We start from the raw sequence: 22,075 nt of genomic DNA on the forward strand, positions 1-22,075 counted from the left end.
GCAGAGTCATGAACTATGAGTCCCACGCATGTTCAAGCACTTGAGTTTGAAATCAGACAGCAATTATTAAATTCTAGTGAAGCCAGCTGAGAACACGTTCCTCCATTATAAACCTAGTCAAAGACTTGCTTTGACGATGACTTTTCAAGACCTGTGGAGTCAGGCTAACTCTGTGCTGGCAGCAAGTGCGTATGTGGCTTCTGGTTTTCTAATTTCTATCGCCCATCCTCTCCAAGAAGGTGTTGATTGAAAAGTAAAACATCAGATGAAGTCACAGCCATCTGTTGATTGGCCGTCGAAGGCACACTCGGTTTACCTTGCCTCTCTAACTAGAATGCAATGGGACCTTTACCACTCCTGCGTCTAATCACTCCTTGATCTAACTAGAGTTTATTGAGATTGTGAAGTCTCAATCTTTGCCTCTGTGTTTGGTTTCCTGTACATCTGTACAAATCTAATTTTCAAAAATAAACAAGAAGCTGAGCCTATCATCCTAACATAAGGGATGCTGAGGCAGAAGGATAATAGTCCGTGTCTAGCCTGGGCTACCTAGCAAGACTGTACCTCAAAACCACGAGACACAACAGAATAGAAAGAAGTAAGGAGAATATTTACAAATTAGGATATATTTTTCTAACATGGGTAAAGAGTAAAAATTATATTGGGTCCAAGGACAATGTTTGTTTGTTTGTTTGCATATTTCTTAATTTAAAGAATTTCTGAATGGACACTATTTTAAAATAAATGTATGACAGAAACTCTAGAATAAAAAGTAGCATCTAGTTTCAAAAATTATGAAATTAGCGTTATAAGTTGCACAGTTTAGACCATGTGCTCTACATTACTCCACCTCCTGGTTTGAGACGTGGATTAGTTTAGTCCAAGAGACTCTCAGGAGAGAGTCCCACTTCGTGAGGGTATTACAAAAGTGAAGTAATTTGATAGACTCGAGCAATGCTGTGCCTGGTGTGTGAAGGGACCCATATGTGTTAATATAATATAATCCCCGTTACCCCGTTACCTACCACAATGATACTACTCTGGCTTACAGAAGACAGAACTGGATAAGCAATGCCGTGAAGACTTCTAAACGCACTAGGAAAACATTGGATCAATTATTTCTATACTTGACCTTTAAAAATGTTTACAATACTTATCTCAAGTCTGAAATACAATTTCCAGCCTGATTGATCTGATTGATAGCCAACCCACCCCACCCCATCCATGCCACCCCACAAATGTGCACAAACAACTTCCTATAGACGTATGTGAGCTTCATGTGAGTTTCATGAAGACAATAGATTTGATATATGGTTGGCTATTTCTCACATGGTGTCCCTGGGATTTTCACAATCCAAAGATGCAATCCTGGGGACCCAAGAAAAAGCAGGAGCCCTACTCTCAGAAACAACAGCCCACCAACAAGCTGATACATCAGTCCTAAGGCACCCAGCTTCAGATACTAGCAACCGCCCCAGGGCTGGATATCATGCTCCCACAGTGTGGTTAGACACCTCATTGTGTGTAGTTTCTTTATAAAGGCCGAGAAGGTGGAGAGACTAGCATTTTGCAAATATTGTTCTGAATGAAGTTATCAAGGCAAGTTTCATCTTCATAACTTGGCACTCTTTCCTCCCACCTTACTTCTTGCCAAGTTTTCTTGAATTCCCTTTTTCTTACATTTGTGATATAAAATGGAGAAATTCACTTCTCTACATCCTCTGCTTTGGGCTATTCAAAGATGACGTATAATGTCAACGACGTCACCAAAGGCATCTTTCATCAGGATGACTCATAACTTTGATGTCAGATTTGCCAACAAACTTCATTTTTGAAAGCTATGTAGGAAATCCGTGAATTCATCTCTACCATTTCTCTATGGGCTAGAAACAAACCGACTGAAGACAACACTTACTTTTGCTCCATAAAGAGAGGATCAAAGAATTCTGTTGTGATTTTGTTTGCATACAGGGAACAGCCTGTCATGGAACACAGACCTGCAAAATACCAGAGGGCAAGCACACCAGTCAGCGTTTCGTCATTTACACCCTGGAGTACCTTGTTTGGTAGAAAGTTACTATTTACCTGACAATATGAATACAATCCCAGCCAAGCAAGCAATTTTGGCTTTGGCTTTGTCTGAGCCTCCAACTTTGGTACACTTCATTCCAAAGAGTGCAAAAATGGAACCGAAAAAGCCCAGGCTGACGGCAGCGATCATTAGTCCTCTACATGCCTGGATGTAACCTGTAATTAGAGCAGGTTGTTCATGTTAACACAGAACGAATGCACAGCTCTCCAGAAAGAAAGCCTCGCTTGCTCTGTCACTTGGTATGGCTGTTAGACTGCCTTGGTGGAGAACCAGCAACATGACGGTCAACACACACGCAGTGAGGCGTTCTAGAAAGGAAAGCAAGCAAATCTACCTGAAAAGCCCACTCTGAGCCACACTCTTGAAGGTCCACCTTATGCATAGCCTCTGGCTAGATCTTTATGTTATTCCTATATTTACTAAGGTACGCAAAGGTTCTGTGATTTGCCACGGATGAGCTCGTACACGGTGGAAGGGACCCCACCCTGGAAAAGACTCATGCCTCATCGCCTCTCATCCTAACTCCTCAGTGTATCAACCTTCTCAATAGGTACCATATTGAGTCTGGCACTGCAAAATTAGAAAGTTTACAACTGGGCAGCAAGATCTCCCAAAGGGTAAAAATCTCCGGATATCAACGGAAGTTTGTAAGTGAGACTAGCGAGCACCCGTTAGTGGCCCATGCTGAGTTATTTTAGAGACACTGTGCTACTGTTAGCTAGAGTGCATGTAATAAAGTTGGGCTTTAGAAAATATTGCCTCATGGAAGAGAAACTTATAATTACATCAAGTGTTTGGATGTAAATGAGTGCCTTCTGTTAGCTTGTTTGCCCGTTCCTACTGAACCAGTTATGTTCTCAGTCACGTATTTTATTTACATAGCTGCGGTGATGACAAACTTTAGCAGAGTGTTCGGCCAGGCACTGGTTCATTCAAAATTAATAAAATCCAAAATGATACACCAGTCCCACACAAACCACTTAATTTCAGCAGGAAACAACACTGTGTTTCAGAGTGATGCAGAGAGACGGGAATATACCAGGTGTGGGCAAATGCAGTCAGTAAATAAATGCACGGCAGACTTACTTTGGGAATTAGGCCTTCTAATAAAAACAAAAGAACACAACCCTCTTACGTGCCCCCTGTAATTATTTAGTGTGCAAGCAGAGCCAATGATAGCGAACACCGGTAAGCTAATAAATGTTGGTGGTCTCCTGTCCAGGCCTCTCTGGGAAAGGATGGAAATTAAAGGTTGAATCCGGTTTCTAGGGAGCAGTTCTTTCTACTCAATGTCATATGCCCTGGGCCCCCGTAAACAGAGTGCTGTGCAATGCAGCGGGGAATTCATTTCATTGATGAGGGGGCCATCAAAAACAGCAAAAGAAACTTGTTTTTGGTGATCTGGGACAGTGGAGGCTCTTTCTGTTAACAATCATGGCGCTGCAAAGCTGGATGGGTCTCTGCTACTAAATACTGAACCAACACTATTTCAAACCTTAGCCCACAGCACAGAAGCAGAAGCTACACCAGGAGAAGGTCTCTCACCACCTTACACAGTCCAAGGGTCTGCAAGGGGGATCACAAGGGGCTCCCTGCTCACCACGAAAGCACAGGCAGCAAACAGGTGGCAATTGCTCTGAATGCAAACATTAAACAGTAAAGGTAGAATGACAGACACACATGTAGGAGAACCTACACAAAGATGCACATATGTGATGACATTCACACACTCACACACAGACTCACACAGACACAAACACACACATACACACATGCATAGACAGAGACACACAGACACACACAGAGATACATGCATACCCAGAGAAACACACACACGACGACATATACATACACAGACATACACACAGAGAAACAGACACACAGACATATATATATACATACACTGACATACACACACAGAGAAATGTGTATTCACACAGAGAGACACATGCACACAGACATTCACATACGAACATACACAGACATACAGACACAAAGAGGCACATGCACACACACAGACATACTCTGACACACAGATATATACCCACATAACACATATATAGACACATGTGTGTGAGCAAATACACAAATGCAGTAGTACCCTTGACAGGCCTGGGATATGTTTTGTTTCAAAACTCCCATGAAACCACAAATAATACTGAATTTTATGTATACACAATTTTTGCTATAAATGCATGATAAAAATTACAGATCAAGTACAGAAAGAATAAATAGCAACTATAAGGCTGAGTCTGGGAAACACAGGCCTGCAATCCCAGAATCTGACAACAATGTAGAAGGGAGATGCATTCAAGGCTAGCTTGGGCTCCATAATGAGACACTGTTTCAAAAACAATGTAATAATTAAGTAAAATGGAGTAATTAATAGTCATTTGAATACAATGTATTCAAAACATATAGATTATTTAATTTTGTAATTTTTCATTTACTATTATTTTGGCCTTTAGTTGACCACAGGAAAGGAAAACCATGGGAAAAAGGGAGACTTCTGTGTGTAATATATATTTAGAAAAAGACAGAAGCACACATTCCTTGGTTATACACCCTAATCTGCAGTTCCATCAGCTGCCTGACAGACTTTATCACAGGCAGATGATGGTCTGGAATTTACCAAGGGCTACATTCTACAGTCTGGTCATTTAGAAAAGGGAATGAGTCTCCCTACGCGGTGAACACTGGTTAAAATGCTGTCCAAGCCAGTCAGCCTGCAAGGCAAGGAAAAACACAGTAGTATTTACACTTCAGGGGAAAAAAAGTTTTCCTGAATCTCATCCTAAAGTCTCCTCTCTCTGACCTTCCCTGGTCTCTAGGCACAGACCCAATAGGGAAGGGGGACCAGGCTGACTCTCAATCTGTCTAGCTCTGCTGCTTCTTCAGTGCTACCCAGAAATGAGTGTACAGGACAGCACACTCCACTCTGGCTCCAGAACACTAAGGATAATTTGCTAACTTCTGCACGCACTGAGGACAATAGTTGGCCTGATTTTTCTGTAATGAGGAACCAAGACCAGGGATAAACTACCCGGCCAGCCTTGAGAGAAATGGCATGGTTAATTAGCCTGAGGTTTGTAGACTCAGGCCTTCTGGTCCTTACAGCATACAGAATCTCAGGCCTTTTGTGAGTTCCAGCAGACTTTCAGTTTATCTTTTGCAAGGCAGGCCTCTACCTACCCTAGCTTTTTAACAGGTCCGGAGGGCAAACTTAGAAGTTACACCATCAAGAGAAGTGTGAGCAAAAGCCTAGTCAAGGAGGCCATTATTTCTGACAGGTCTAATTTACTAACACCGTTAATAGCTAATTAACACATTAAAGTGCTGAGGCATGAACGTATTTACTTAGAAGTTCTCAAGGTATAATTTATCGTTAGTTCTCCTGCAAGAAATGGCAAACACCCCCATTAGTGAAAATGGATGGCGCATGGTAAAAACAACCAGGCAGAAAAGAAGTTCAAGTGTGCTTTGAAAGGAATATGGGCTAGCAGTAAACAGAAACCACCAGTTCCTTCAACTGTGAAATTTTCAAACAGTAACTTGGACTAAATGTACTCTGTTTCAGAAGCCTTCAAGGTAACCCTTGAAAGTTAAATGTCTTCTTAGTGGCGTGTCCTTTACTTTCACTTGCAAGTCAGCTGCATAGTGAGATGCTATGCTTAAATGGGAAGAATACAAGCTTTTGTTATAGTGGATTGGGAAGGCAGGACACTGTCAGCTCTCACACTCCCATCTGTAGACACTGTGCCCTTGATTACCTACCGATCTCTCTGCATCTCTGCTTCTCATCTGGAAGACAGGGATAGCCACAGGGTGAATGGCATGGGGTGAGAAGCTGCCAAGGGACCCCTTCTACAACACTGAGATCGAATTCTATGCAGATGTGAGTGCCTGTTAACATGACATAGCCCTCAGTCGAGATGTTAGCTTTGCCACACCTTGTCTTTCTCAAAGGGAAATCAATCGGGGACAACAGTGACTCTTCCAGAGGATGAGAAATCATATTGCAAATAGAACATTCTATTTCCCACAACACCGGATAGCAAAACTCACCAGCCTTTTCTCTTGTCATTTCTAATTTGGAGCCTATTCCTGATTTAAGCTGGGGAGACAAAGGATTGTTCTAGTCTGTAGCCATTAGAGACCAAAGAGAGGTGGCTTTCTTCTTCCACTTCAAATATCAAGCCCAGATCCTAACATACCTGCCCTGGAAATCCAAGGTAGAGAGGAGGCAGAGTTGGGGTTCAGTTGGGGAGGTGCTGCCCTGGAAAGTTCCACTTGTAGTGGGGAGGGGGAATTAACTCCCTTTTATGCAGAAAAAGTAGCTGTGGCTGAATCCTTGTCTTTTGTAGGTGAAAATGTACCAGTGCACTACACAGGGTGAGGTCAACAAGGGAAAGACTGGTAGTTGCAATCACATCGCCTTTTCCAAAGTTTGGTATGGAAAAATTACATCACATAGACATGCAGTGGGTTCGGATTGCACCAAGAAACAACACAAGTATTGTTGTAAGATATAAATAGGAAAAAGGAGAAACGGTCAACAAAGAAGTCTAACCGTCTAGACTCACAGGGAGTAAGGGGAACGCAGACCAAAAATAACAGTAACCCCACAGCTATCACGTGCAATTATGAATGGCGATGGCAAAGAGAAACCAGCAAGGCGGCTGTCCCTGCACTCTTGGTAGAATGCAATTTGTCAGTGTGAACTGGGTATTAAAATGCATGCTCTTCTGGCCTGGTGGTAGAACAGTGCACAGAAACATACATGTGCATGTAGAGGTACATATAAAGAATTTTGGCAAGGCAGTAATAGCTGGGCATAGTTGCAAAGTGTTCCAGTGCCCATCAGGGGTGAAACACTTGAGTGGATCATTCTATCCAGATTACTGAGAGCTGTACAGCAGAGAGAAGTTTTTCTATCTGCGCCAACTACAAAGATGTTATTAATTTAAAAACAATGTGGAATATATCATTTCTGGTTTTTAAAACATGTTTTCTAGTCACGTGAGCATGCCCATTCTACATATATGCACATGTGAGTGGCATAATTCACTCTGTTCGATACCTGTCTAACTCGAGGTCTTCATAATGAGGACTGTGTCCCACATCCCCCTCAGTACTCAGCCTGCCCAAACCACAAATACCTCTACCCTCTCGGCAGACACACAAAGGAAACCCCACTGTGCTGAACTCAAAGCTTGAAGGAGTGTTTCTTTCTTTCTCTTTCTCTCCTCTTCCTTCCCCAACTCTCCTGAAGAAGGAAGCAGACTTATCTAGCAGGCTATCTCAGGCTACCATAGCATTACAAACAGAACAGTTCTAGAACACATTGTGAATCCTGTGTTCCTGAATACAAACCGCAGAACAAGAGCTTGTCTGTTGTCTCCTGAGTGTGTGCTCCACTGAGCACAGGAAACTCCGCAGCAATGCACGCAGTAAACAGTGTTCCAGCTACTTACTTTATACAACAGGGCCCAGCCCAGGGTGCTGCCCTTGGAAAGGCAGGCACCTATGCCCAAATACCAGCTTTCACTGAACACTGAGTTGAGCAACAGTTTGATCTTTGTGGCAAGCACTGTCTTAGGGGAACCAAGTCTTCTATTTACCCAGCTATGCAAATAAAAATCGCAAGAGGAATAATAAAGAAAAGGAAAACACCTCGCATCTAGAAGCAGTGCAAGCTGCGCTTCTTAAGCTTCTGCTAGAATCCATTTAGTCACGTGTAAAACCCTGGAAGAGCCTAGAACATGAGTGAACATTGTGCTGTATCGACTAGATTCTGGAAGCTAAACGGCCAGTTTTCTATGTCAATATCTATCTGCGAAAATTTTATATAAATAAACCAAGTGAGGGAGACGCAGAACGCTTGCACAAAGCCTGGAAGAGCGGTTGCCCGTTCTGTTGATTCATGCTGGCCAACGTTCCCTGCCCTCTGAGCCACTTCACCCCCGTATGAGCAAGGGTTACTTATTTTCATGAAACTTAGAAGAAGTATTAAGCTCAAGACCTCACGTTTGTAGAAGGGATTTTTTTTTTTTTTAAGGAAAACAACAACAAACTTCAATATGGTTCTTTGCCCTTTCCTCTGTGCCTGGCTTTTCAAAGACTCAATGAACCGGCTAAAGGGATCTCAGGGCGAGCATTCATGGATCTCAGCGGTGTCATTTTAATGAGAATCAGATTTTGGTCGTGGGGTGGCCAGCCTCTGCTGCCGTACAGTCCCAGACAGACGCGGAATAGCCTTGTGCTCTAAAACTATCTGAATTGAATCCATCCTACGCTTCACCACCAGGGGTTCTCAGGCTCAGAAGACGCCCCACCGGACAGCCAGACAGCGGGCATTGCGGACCCTCTCGGGGCAGAGTATAAAGCCCGGCCTCCCCCCACCCCCGGGGGATCCCACGGTGGGTCCATAAGAGGATGCGCCCGCTAGGAAAGCCAGCAAGGGACAGGGATGGGGATGGGGTCCCGAAGGGATGCAGACCATCCAGCGCCAGCATGGAGGGGAAGTCCTTGCAGTTGGCGACACCGGTGGAATCGGTAACGCACATCTTCCACAGGTTGGCAAAATAAGTGGCGGTGGTGATGACAGTGCCGTCGATGGTGGAGACCTTCCAGTAGTCGGTGGGCAGTGTGGAAGACACCAGCACCCAGCCCGAGATGGAGACCACGAAGGCGATGATTTCCAAGGCCGTGCTAGCCATGCTGCCGGCTACCGCGGCGCTCACGCTGGTTCCCAGTCCGCGCGGCGGCGACCCCCGCGCGCCCAGCCCCGAGGCTCCGCCCCCGGTCACCGCCTCCGTCCCGCCCACCGGGCACTTGAAGGTGCTGGCGGACCCGCACTCACACCACTGCTGGTCAGGGCACCCAGGGCGCGCGGGGAGCTCTGGGGGTACCTCCTGGGTCCCCCAGCCCCCAGCAGCTGGCCTGTCGTCTGCACTTGCAAAGCCCTCAGGCCAGCGCTCCCAGGGCCCGAGGTTCCCAAATCTCCCAGAGACAAGCCGCGGAAACCCGGCTCTTTTATTGGTGCTGTCCAGGGACAACCAGATGTGGACAGCCTGCTGCGCCTCCCACCGAGCCACCCCCCGACCCAGCCCTACCCGCGGCAAATAGCTTGGCTCACTGGGTGCCTTGCAAAAGCAGAACAGAAACAGCTTTGGTGTGCCCTGAAAAGAAACGGTATGGTAACGCAGCCTCGCTTTGCTGAACGCAAAAGGCCAGTGTGCCACGCTTGTTTGAGTGACCCTGTTTGGCTAGTGAAGAAGGGCGTACTGGGACTGAAACTGGCCTTACCCTTAAAATTCAGGGTTTTTTTGGCCTAGTGGTATGCGGAAAGTAGTAATCAAGTAGCTCGGGCCTAATTCCAAGGTAGCAGATGAGTCCAGCACAAGCTCCAGGGAGCCCCGTGAGGGTCTTTGCTAACTAAGGCCCTGGAGGTAGAGCTATCATTTGACTCGTTTTACCCAGAGCTACACACTCTCAGTTTGGGAAGTCTGGTCTGTGAGGATTCTGAAGCAAGGGATAAATGTTTATGAATCTTGCTCAACCGTGTGTGTGTGTGTGTGTGTGTGTGTGTGTGTGTGTGTGTACCTGTGAGTGTGGAGACCAGAGAGCAACCCCTGGTGTCTACTTTGTTTTGTGAGACAGGGTCTCTCTCACTGGGACATGTCTTTCAGACTGGCCTAGGCCCCTGACCAGTGAGCCCCAGGGATCCCCTTTCTTTGCCTCCCTTCCCAGATCTATACCACCATCTGGCCTTTTACAGAGGTATTGGGGATCTGAACTTGGGTCCTCGGGCTTGGACAGCAGTCGATTTACTGAATGTGCTATCTCCCCAGCCCTCCTCGACTTTTGTTTTTAATCTTGCTTGTGTGTGTGAGAATATTGTGAGTGTGTGCATGAGTATGTATGTGTGCATGAGTATGTATGTGTGCATGAGTATGTATGTGTGCATGAGTATGTATGTGTGCATGACTATGTATGTATGTGAGTGTGTGCGCATGTATGTGAGTGTATGCACATGCATGTGCGACTGTGTGTGCATGTTTGTATGCATGAGTGTGTGAGAATATGTGTGTGCATATATATGTTTGTGTGAGTGTATGTGTGTGTGTGTGTGTGTGTGTGTGTGTATTAGAGGTAGACATTAGATATCAACCTTTACCCTGTTTTTTGAGACAAGGCCCATCACCTAACTATGAGCTCACCATTTTGGCAAACTGGCTGGCCAGTGAGCTCTGACCAGTGAGCCACCTTTCTCTACCGCCCGCCCTCAGTGCTAGGATTTAAGATGCACCGTCATGCTCAGCTTTTCCAGGGATGCTGAGAATCTGCAGGTCCTCCTGCTCTGACTGAACTCCCTCCTCAACCCCCACCAGCTTAAAACAAACAAACAAAAAAACCCACTCCACCTTTCCCGCCTAATTGAAGAATAAACTCATTCATCTTTTTCTCTGTTGTCTCAAGATAAACACAAAGATCAAGGTGTCCTTCCAGCTCCAGAGGTCACGAACCGGGGCATAAATGAGAGAACAAAGACACTGCCTTCATTATGGGCTTATTATTGTCCACTTAAAGTTCTTGCAGTTCTTGGTGTGACCTTTCAGGATCTGCTTCTTGCCAAAAGTAACCACGGGTCTACATCATATAAATGAGTCAGCTACAGAGAAGCAGGTTCCTAGCCCAGCTTCACAATCTCCACACAGAGTTCCTGTGGCCCGTGGTGAAGAACATAACTGCTGGTTCCCTTTCTTTATTTTAACCAAGTGAAAAACAGTGAGACCCAAAATGACTGGGTGGCCACAAAGTGGATGCAAAGTTGGACTCTGAACTACTAAAGTGTGGGTTTGGGAAGGACCATAGGAAGGAGATACGTTCCACTCGTCCCCCTCAGTCTATACACAGAATAATATTGAGAAAATGGCCCACTCTTCAGGGCCCAGGGTTTAACAAGATGTCTATTACCATTTTGAAAACCCTTTCAATATTGAACTTACATCCATCCCTGCCTGATTTCTACCCAGTACTGCAATGTGAGTTCTGAGGAAACATCAGACGCTGTCTTGGCTGTGCAGCCTCAGGTAGGCGATGTGCTTGCATGTACAGTCTCATGGCTGTGGTGAGGAACCTGAAGATGAGCATGGGTTGATCAGTGGGTGGCAGACATAGTTAACCTCCTGTTCTGGCCTTGAGCTCAACTTGTCCCAGTGTGTTACTCCGGGTTCACTGGTGGGTCAGACTTAAGAGCGAAGTTTGGGGAGCCTGTTCCCTGTCACCTCCTGTCTACTCACGCCAGCACCCCTGGAGTAGTGACGGCAAAGTGTCCTCTGTTCTTTTTGTTGTTCTCCCACGAAGCACTCCCATCTCTGGGTTCCTGTACTTTGTCATAGCCTCATGTCAAATTTTTTTCTGAACCCCATTCCTGATCTAATTTAGTATTTTAGCCTGCATATTCTCTGTGAAGGTGACTAAAATTAGTACAATCCAAATAATTTTTTTTTGTTTTTGAACACAGGCTTTTTGCTCTGTCTCAATAATTTGTGACCCATGTCTTGTTTTTACTTGACAGAACACTAATACAAAAATATTTTGATACGAAAAATACGTTTAGAGTTGTCAGTAGACCTCTCATAGGTTCACACTTACCAAGTGATTGGTTGTAAATCCCACTCTTTGGCTCCAAAGGCATCCTTCTTTTAAAGTTATAGCTGTGGAAATTGTTTCTTGTTTTCTCTCTGAAAGTTTGAAATGTAATTTACTTCTGTCTATTGCACTTGGGAGAAGCAACCCACCAACCACAAGCTATGCGAACAAAGCTTCCAGAAGCAAGAAATTCTGAATTCCAAGGGAGAACTCCATGTACCCCTGGCCCTGCCTTACCACATCACCCACGAATGAATCCAAAACCTCCAGGGTAGCCTGACTCTCCAAGCTCCCAGTATAAGCCACTCTGGAGACCTCAGCTCCAAGAGGCAGACTCCTGAATATGTGTACAAACAGTTTAACATAACAGATGGTGTGTATTAGGGAGAGAAAGAAGATTAATCTCCTTGTTGAAAACTTAAAAATAGAAATAGTCTATTACTGTAGAGATTGCGACATAGTTTTAACTTAACACAAGTGGGAAGTGCCACAAACAATCCATAAATTATGTCAGGATGGCAGTGCTGTTAGTTCCTGAGCCAGGGTCGTCACGCCTGTGGACTTGACTGATGTTTTTTTTTCTCTTTTATTCCTTTCCCTTGCTATGAGATTGGACAACGTTAAGCTCCCTAGACTACGTTACATATGTACTGTAAACAGTTTCATTTTTTTTTTTTTTTGAGCCCACAAGAATAAAAGAAATACTTTCTTTAATGGCTAAAAACCAGTATGTAATGAATCAAGCTTTCAGTTTAGATGTTTTATACATTAAACTTTCAAAACAATGTGGTCAAAATGCTGCTGATAGTATTACAGAGAACTGTGTAATTTAGCATAAAAAATGTGCAGAAATGAAAATGGACCACACAAGGGATATTTAAAAAGAAAAATAAATGTCTTGTGTTGCTTTAAGATTATGTAGTTCCAAACAACCTTTGTATTTTCACTAGGATTCAGCTCTCTGATACCTTCATTTCAATATTCACAACACACTATTAAGTGTAAAAAGGAATTTATCAAGAAAATAGCCTTTTCTAATTAATTCAGTGTAGCATCTTAATCATAACTTGCTCATTACAAAGTATCCTTTCCTACTCCAAGAAGCTCTAATTGATATATAAATTACAAATTCTGTTTGAAGATATTTTATCCCCAGAATCCCAACATCCTTCCCACTTCCTAGGCCTTAACATTAAAAGTGATTTGTGTGGTATTATTGTGGTCATTAAGGAAAAATAGAGGATTCCCCGCCCCCAAACTCCAGTTGTTCAATGGGAGTGAAAACCTGTTTGGCCAACTGAACGGGAGATTTGCTGAAATTCTTTACTTGAGATTCAGTTCACCTGCCAAAAAACACAGGTGTGACTTTCACCACAGCTCAAGGGTTTTCTAAGCATCAAGTTTGGTTTCAGTATACATTAGCTCCTTCCTAGATTCCAGTGAGGTAGCATGCTGTTAATCAGCTGGGAAGAAATGGAAGCCCTACGTGGAAGTGTTATCTAAACAATTATTTAGTAACCAAGTATTGTTACAAAGACCTGTTAACAAAGGCACTAATGCCACAACTATTATTGAATTAGTGTGTCTGTGTTCTTCTCCCTAAGTTTAGTCACTCCTGGTGTTTTATGTAAGTTCTGTGATGCTTGCAATCTACTTAATGTAAAAACTAGTGACAAGAGCACTCAGAATAAACACTTTTATCCATGCACCACTATACAAACATATGTAGTCACATGTACATCACTTCACATGCAGGGACATACACATACATCTGCACTCATTTTTACTTTGTTGCAAGTTGTAAGCACACCAACAGTTTTGTCTTAATTTGTTTTTTCATTTGTTTGTTTGTTTTGTTTTGTTTTTTCATTCTAGAGGCTGGACTGACTCATGAAAATGCGTCCTGGGCCTGCTACAATTGATGACTTTATCTTGAGATTTGCTTTTCAGGCATCTGCTTGAAACACTCATTCCCATTCAAGAGACACCTTGGGAACATTTGGATTCAGCAGCTCACAGCTGAACACCCTTCCAGTTTGGAGAGCCTCTCACTCTCGGGTACTAGAAACCCCCCGGAGTTGGAAGGTGGACAGGATGAGGTAGGTGGACAGGATGACTTCCTTCTGTTGGTCAATGAGCATATGATGTGCGAACTCAATTCACTCACCCAGGTAGGGCCAGCAAATAAGTGTTTGGTTTTCTGAACAAGTCACTTTTCTGATTTACAACTTCTTCATTTGTAAAATGAAAGAGTCTCTAGGATCACCCCACCACCACTTCCAACACTAAAAGGCTCTCAGGTTTTGACCCAATTATCCATGAATGACATCAACATGAAAAGGACCAGGAGCTTCCATTGGCACCCTCACAGGTCACACTCTAGCCCCACCCCCACCCTCACATGTCATTCTCTACTCCCACTCCTCACCACGTCACTTTATACTCCACTCTCCCCCTCACAACACTCTAGCCCCACCCCCACCATTACACCTCACTCTTTAGCCCCACCCCCACCATTCACAACACTCTAGCCCCACCCCCACCGTTACACCTCACGCTTTAGCCCCATCCCATATATTTAAAGGAATCTGTGGTTGTAGACGGAATGTATAGGGAAGACTCTTAAAAAGAAAACCTATGTATCTAGTTCTACGTTCTTTTGTCTTATTAATAGAAACATGGTAAAACGTGGTGGTGCGATGTACTTATAAAAGTAGGTGATGTGGAGCGAGGACAGACTACGGACATAAGTGGAAATTCTGCCTCTTGCTGTGTCTTGTCAGTATCACTTCTTTATATGACGGTAATGAAAATGACTTCCTTCAAGGTCTTGTGAAGATTAAGCACAATGTACCCAAAGGTCTGAGATGTGATAGATACAATTAATGGATGCATATCTATGGCCGCGCCACTCTGAATGTGCCTGATCTCGTCTGGATGCTGTTTGGTTTGCTCGTAGGTCTTCTCTCTGAACGAGCATGATCACATTTTCTGTAAGGATGGTGTGTCTCAGAGCTGGAGATGAAGTTCAGTGGGTAGAGGGTTTGCCCAGCATGCAGGAGTCCCTGTGGTCAGTCCCCAGCAGCACAAAAATCCTGGCATGATGGCCAAGTCTGCCTCCAGACCCAGTGTCAAAAAAATAGAAAAAGAAAATAGTATCGATTAGATATAGACAGGCAGTAAGTGGATATGGATGAATTATTTTGCAAATTTTTAAGCTGAAAAGGCAAAAAAAATGTTGAACTGCCAACAAAGAAGATGTTGGTGCCAAGAGCTAGAGAAGAACGAGACCAGGAAGTAGATGGGCGGGGCCAAGGGAGGGGCCAAGGAAGTTAGGAGAAGCAAGGAGGAAAACGAAGTTCAAATGAGATCACTGAGATTGATAGGAAGAAGGGAGACCCCTTCACAGCCTTGGGTTTTCCGTATTATAGATAATTCTTTTCAGGGTGTGTGTGTGTGTGTGTGTGTGTGTGTGTCTGAGACAGAGACAGAGACCCTGAGAGAGACAGAGACTACTGCTGGGCAGCAGTAGCTGGATACATTGCCGGCTCTGTTCTACGGTCTACATTCTTTATTGAGAAATTGCCTCAAACAAGAGAGCTCCCCGTAACTCATGCAATAACTCATTCTATGCCTACTAAGTGTAAGAACAAACACACAGACCTGACTTAAATCAATTCCAGTTAACCCGACTTAATTTTTTTTTTTCAGGAAAACTGTTATCATAAGTAGAAGTATTTGAACAGGTGCCCAGTGTCCTTACTTAATTTCAGCAAGTTGAGTTGGTTTTGCAACAGGTGAATTGAAATTTCACTAGTGTGCTTCACTGTGAGTGATACTTCTTCACTATGTCATAGGTCAGAGCAGGGACATTTTTATGAGTGTATACAGGCACGTTTGCACGCGCATGCACGCACACACACACTCTGTGGTACCCATGTCTTCCTGCTTTGAGTTGTGGCCAGCTTCTCAGCTAACACAGCTGAAGATCTAAAGAGGTTTGCTTAGCCAGTGAGACCTCCCCCTGCTCTCCTGAAGGCACGACTTTGTAGTGGGTCTTGTTCACTGTGCTAAAAGCTCTCCTCCTTACATTGCCTTCTGGTGATTGTTGGTTTGGTTTGGTTTGGTTTGGTTTGGTTTGGTTTGGTTTGGTTTGGTTTGGTTTGGTTTGGTTTGGTTTGGTTTTGAGACAGGATTTCTCTGTGTAGCTCTGGTTGCTCTGTAGACCAGGTAGGCCTAGAACCTGGAGATCCAGCTGCCTCTGCCTCCCAAGTGCTTAGACTAAAGGCGTGCCATGTCATAGCACCGCTGAAATTTTGACTTATTTATACCAGCTGACCAAGACACACTAAAATCTAAGAGGAAAGGTCGTCTTAGATGCTGTGCCTTTTTTCTTGCATATTTGTTTTTGCTAGTGTCTGGTGCACTATCTTCTTTGGTCAACTGCAGCTGCTCTAAATGTGCTAGACACTTTACAGAAACGGTAAATTGAGAAGATGAGGTGATCAAAGACTGCTGAGCTACACTGGGCCCGGGGCAGGCCAGCTGGGCAGCGGAGGACAGTGGCATGAGATGTGTAGTCTGGTGATGACTTCTGGAGACTAATGAGGTTAGGATTCCTCTCTCTGAGGACAACATTCCAACAACCTGAAGTTTGCTTCATTTCGCCCTCACTTTGGAAATAGCACCAGTCATCCACTGAACAAATCCAGCGTGTGTTTATTGTGTGTCCACAGCTCCAGCACCCTTCCACAGTAGGATGGGGAACCAGACAAACTCTTGCCCATGTGTAACTCACGTTCGACTGGGAGGAGGGGGAGAGAGGGAGAGGGAAAGAGGGAGAGAAGGAGAGAGAGCTGGTGAGAACAGAGCTATGAACTGTGTGTATAGAGAAGGAAGGTGATGACTTTTAAAAATCTCAATTAAGGAAGCCATCCCCAATGACTTTGAGTAAACACTGAAAGAACCGAAGACAAAGTGTCGATAGACTCTTCAGGAGAAACATTCCGGAGAGGGGCACTTACTGCACTTGCCTGAATAATACTGGAGTTTCCACTGGATCGTCTAGAATAAGGAGAACAGAGGAGGAATGGTGGGGTGGAAGACGAGACAGAGAAGAGACAGGAATGAGGTGCAGGCAGCATGTCTGTGCATCTGCATATCCCTGGTCTGACTATGTGTCTGTGTTTGCGTGTGATAAAAATGCGTCATATATGTGCATGCATCTGTATGTATGTGTGTCCATGTCTGGGTTGTTCTGGTGTCTGTCTGTCTGTGTGTCCATGTCTCTGTATGGGTATGTATGCATAGGGCTGTACTCAGCCCTACAACCACTAAGCACACTGTTAGCTCTCCCTCAGGGTGTGACAGGGAAATTTGGATTACCTTTGAGATGAGATGACTAGTGTGTTTCGGAACTACCCTGGAGTTGCCAGAAGGGAGGCAGTACAGACACGGGACAGAGGGACCGATGGGGGTGGGGGGGAGTGGGGCGGGAACAAAGAGTCTAATCTTGAATTTTGCTGTCTTTTGAGGGTAGAGATGACTGGGTGAGATGTGTGAAAGAGGACGGTAGACTCTGGTGTTGGCCGCAGGAGGGATGGTGCTGTTGGTTTAGAGGAGGAAGCCTGTAGAGGAGCAGGTTTGAGCACCATCAGGAGTTTAGCCTCAGAACTAAAGAATGGGAGACCCCAGGAGACATAAGAGGAAATGCCAAGAATCGGGGTGAACCTCCACATGCACACCTGGGAATAGAGCTCATTTGGGGTGGCCTGGGGTCAGTATAAATGCACAGGACAAGCCAGATTCTCTAGGGCTGGATAAAGCAGAGAAGGGAAGGCCCAGGTCCATCTCCCAACACATAACCAGGAAGACAAGAGGAACTGGCAGAAAATACTGACAGGCCCAAGTATCTGGGCAGGAGAAAGCCCAGGGTAGAACCTGTGACCATGTGAGGAAGATGGTCTAAGGGGGCCACGTGGGGCCATTGATGTGGCCAGGCGTGTGGAGAAGGACACACAGCTGTGAGAGCAGAGGGCACCTTCTAGATCCCAATTATCCTTGACTAAAACCGCCTCAGGAGAGAGGCCGGGGTGGCCCCTTTTCACATAGCTCAGAGAAATGGAGCGCCTGGGAGGAAATGACTCTCTTGAAAGGAAAGAGGTTAAAAAGGATTGGAGTGTGGGAGGCGTGGTGGGGTCATGGAGAGCTTGTGGGGGAGGGGTGTGTGTGTGAGTGTGTGTTAGTGTGTGTGAGTGTGTGTGGGGGCCATGTATGAGTGTGTGGGTGTGTGTATGAGTGTGTGTTAGTGTGTATGAGTGTGTGTGTATGAGTGTGTGTTAGTGTGTGAGTGTGTGTGGGTGTGTGTATGAGTGTGGGGGTGCAGGGGGTGTGTATGAGTATGTGTGTGTGTGAGTGTGTGTGGGTGTGTATGAGTATGTGTGTGAGTGTGTGAGTGTGTGTGTGTTAAGAAATAGGTGAAGGCCTTCTGCTGTTCAATGATGTTTTCAGATAATTTTTTAAAGATGTCCTTTATCTATGCAGCTGGGTCCTGCCCCAGGGCACACAGCCTGGAGGTTCCTGAGGGCAGGGACCATAGTTGGCCATGACCCTGGAACTGTTCCATTTCATAGAGAACCAACACACAGTTCTAGCTCCTGGTGGAAAATAGTTCAGACAGAGCTTTTTCTTTCCATCTTCCATCCACTTGACTTTGCTATAATACTTTAACTTGAAGTCATTTAAAAAATAAGATCTAAATTGTATTGCTCTAGAATGCTAGAGGTAGAAAGTACTTTTCGGGCTGGAGAGCTGGCTCCGCGGTTAAGAGCGCTGCCTGCTCTTCCAAAGGTCCTGAGTTCAATTCCCAGCAACCACATGGTGGCTCACAACCATCTGTAATGAGGTCTGATGCCCTCTTCTGGTGTGTCTGAAGACAGCGACAGTGTACTCATAGACATAAAATAAATAAGTCATTTAAAACAACAACAACAAAAGAACATACTGTCCAAGATTATTTAATTTAGTAATTTCAGATGAGGAAACTAGAATCCCCAGGCAACTTCTTAATGCATGTTATGTCATTTTATATGTATATAATAATTGGAATAGCATATCAATTGGATCAACATTTACATATGCCCATTCTTTCAAAATGCGTGAATTTGAAAACTTATCTGAGTTCAGTGCTGGGAAAAAGTCAGAATCACCATAAACAAGATTTAAATAACATTTGAAAGTTGAAAGCTATCATTCTTCTCCCAGATATAATCCCGCTGGTAAAATATTTATAAGCATGGGTTTAAACAATGGTTCAGTGAGTAAAGAGCTTATGGCACAAGCGTGAGGATCTGAGTTTGGATCCCCACAACCTATGTAAAGCCAGGGATAGCCTGGCTCTCACCTTATCTGTCCTAGTTAGTTTTATGTCAACTCCACACAAGTTAAAGTCATCAGAGAGGAGGGGGCTTTAATTGAAAAAATGCCTCCATAAGATCCAGTGAAAGGCATTTTCTTGTTTTAAGGATTGATGGTGGAGGTCCCAGCCCATTTTGGCTGGTGCCATCCTGGGCAGGCAGGTTCTGTAGAAAGCAGGCTAAGCAAGCCAGTAAGCAGCGCCCCCTATGGTCTCTGCATCAGCTTCTGCCTCCAGGTTCCTGCCCTGTTGAGTTCCTGTCCCGACTCCCTTCAGTGATGAACAGTGATGAGGAAGCAGAAGCCAAATGAATCCTTCACATGTATATGCTCTGCCCAGGGCGTAGCACCATTAGGAGGTGTGGCCTTGTTGGAGTAGGTGTGGCCTTGTCCGACTGGGCGTGGCCTTGTTGGAGTAGGTGTGGCCTTGTTGGAGTATGTGCGTCACTGTGGGTGTGGGCTGTAAGACCCTCATCCTCGCTGCCTGGAAGCTAGTCTTCTAGCAGCCTTCAGATGAAGGTACAGAACTCTCAGCTCCCCCTGCACCATGCCTGTCTGGATGCTGCCATGCTCCCACCTTGATGATAATGGACTGAACCTCTGAATCTATAAGCGAGCCACAATTAAATGTTTCCTTTATAAGAGTTGCCTTGGTCATGGTGTCTGTACACAGCAGTAAAACCCTAACAAGACACCTCCCGGAGTTGCTTTGCTCATGGAGTTTCATCACAGCAACAGTGACCTTAACTATGGAAGTACCTATGACAAAATGGGAGGCTCAGTCCCGAATCCTGGGAAGCTCACGAGCCAGCTAGCCTAGCAAACATAGCATTGAACAAGAGACTGTTTCAAACAAGGACAACATCAGAGGACCCTAGAAGGATGTGTGGCCCCTTGGTGCAGAAGCAGCTGACTCTGGATGACTGAACAGTAGCCCGGAAAAGGAAACAGCCATGGGCTGAATGCTAATGACACGGTAGAAGAGAGACGCACCCCTCTGTGGTTCCGAGCAATGGCTGTTTCTGCTTGAATTAGGGTCTGTGAGTGTTAAGATGAGCTGAAGAACAAAGGGAATGTCACGTTTCTACCTGTGATTATTATGAACGCCACACCTCTAGGATGCGGCGGGAGGGGGGTGGGTGGGTGGGGATGAGTCTTCCTAACAAGAAATATGCCCGACGCCAGCAACTTCCTCACACAATTTGTCGGTCTATGTAATCCTCCGGTGTTTACAATGGCTTTTTCGCACCACTAAGAACACGATATGAAAGGTTATATTGTAATTCTTTTGGCACAGCCTATACAGCAGCCCACGATGTTTGGTTACGCAGCATGAATGCCGTCCTGTTTGCCCTGCAGACTCTCAAGTTCCCGTACTGTATGGGGGGAAAAGCAAATAACAGAACTCTGCTAGTTCATGTTCGCTTCCAGATGTAACTAAGAGGAGTAAAAAATTAAAATATGGATACCAGAGAAATGGGGATATTATAGCATTTGATAAGTACTCACTGAACTTCATTTTATTAGTCAAAAGGATAAAGGACTTAAAGTATTGCTTGGAACCTTAAGTGTAAACTCCTCCCACCCAAAAACCTGTAATTGTCTAACCTTTGTTCTTTGTAAATAATCTTCTATGAATAAACATGTTCTATCTATCATCCTGTTATGAATATGCTGTCCCGTCATTTGTACTTTAAATATACTTCTTACTTAGAAAGTGTAGATTTTCTTTTCCTTTTGAAAAAAAATTTATTGTTGTTGGTTTTTTTTTTTTTTTTTTTTGACAGGGTTTCTCTGTTTAGCCCTGGCTATCCTTGAGCTCACTCTGTAGACCTTGAACTCAGAGATTCACCTGCCTCTGTCTCCCGAGTGCTGGGATTAAAGGCATGTTGCATGTGCCACCACAGCCCAGCTTTTGAAAAAAAAAACTTACTTACATTTATTTACTTGTTTATTCACTTATTGTTTTGGGGGGCCACATGCATGTGATGGTGCAAAGTATAGATTTCATAGGTCAGTCTCTGGGAGTCCTTCCTTCCTTCTGCCATGTGCTATTTCCCACCGATGGAAATTAGACAGCCCATCTTGGCAGCAAGCACCGTGAACACCTTGCCAGCCCAGAAAGGTGACATTTCTTTTTCCTCTTTATATCTGTTTTTATAACACAGCTATAAGTCTTAAGCCTCCTTGCTCTGACCTCTGGGAATTCTCTCTCTGGCCTACCCTCCCAGGACACACCTTGAATGTGCTTACATGCACGTGCATGTAAGACACACAAACACACACATGCTTGTGCACAGGCACACACACTCATGAGCGCACATACATATACGTACAGGCACAGGTACATGCGTGCTCACTGTTGAGTGTCCCGGCTTTCTAACCTCTATTTCAGGCAGCATGGCTTTCTGTCTTCCTCTTACCTATCTCTTCCTCAAATTGGCTTCTGAGAGCTCCTGTTGGCCTGTCTCTCAAGTTCCAATAAAATTTTCCTTGAGTTTCCACCCGAGTCTGTTTTGTTGTTGTTGTTCATTTGTTTTGTGTTTTTAATTACAAGACTAGGGAACCTACAGGAGGGAGGCTTGTGAAAAAAGATAAAAAAAGCTAAGTGACCAATATCACAAATGTCTCTAATTACATCTACTTAAATGACCGTGATTTGTTCTCCAGAGCACTTAGAAAGTTCTGGGTGACTTTTGGTCTTTTTTTTTTTTTTTTTTTTTAAAGATAGGGTCTCATAAAGCTCATCCTGGCCTCAAACTCAGTCTGTAGCTAAAGATGACCTTACACCCTGAATCCTCCTGCTTCCACATTCCAAATGCTCGGATTCTGAGCGCACACAAGCTTGTCTGGTCTAGGTGGCGCTGGGGTCTGAGCCAGGCTTTGTAAATGCTAGGCAAGCACTCTGCAGAC

At 44.6% G+C, this 22,075-nt stretch overlaps 1 protein-coding gene across 2 annotated transcripts in view; it reads right to left on the reverse strand.

The window, feature by feature from the left end:
- Positions 1 to 22,075, reverse strand: part of Cldn10 (claudin 10) — an 85,681-nt gene that overhangs the window by 10,224 nt on the left and 53,382 nt on the right. Inside the window, exons 1-3 of one of the 2 annotated variants that reach the window (XM_034498141.2) lie at positions 8,592 to 8,982; positions 2,086 to 2,247; positions 1,916 to 1,997 (exon numbers count right to left, since the gene is read on the reverse strand). In XM_034498141.2, the coding sequence (XP_034354032.1) occupies positions 1,916 to 1,997; positions 2,086 to 2,247; positions 8,592 to 8,811 (464 nt within the window). In that variant the 5' untranslated portion in view covers positions 8,812 to 8,982. Of the gene's footprint in view, positions 1 to 1,915; positions 1,998 to 2,085; positions 2,248 to 8,591; positions 8,983 to 22,075 lie in introns of those variants that run through there. The other variant, XM_034498142.2, reaches the window with a different exon arrangement.

The sequence above is a fragment of the Arvicanthis niloticus genome, chromosome 3 (assembly GCF_011762505.2).
Source record: "Arvicanthis niloticus isolate mArvNil1 chromosome 3, mArvNil1.pat.X, whole genome shotgun sequence".
NCBI classification, from domain to species: Eukaryota; Metazoa; Chordata; class Mammalia; order Rodentia; family Muridae; genus Arvicanthis; species Arvicanthis niloticus.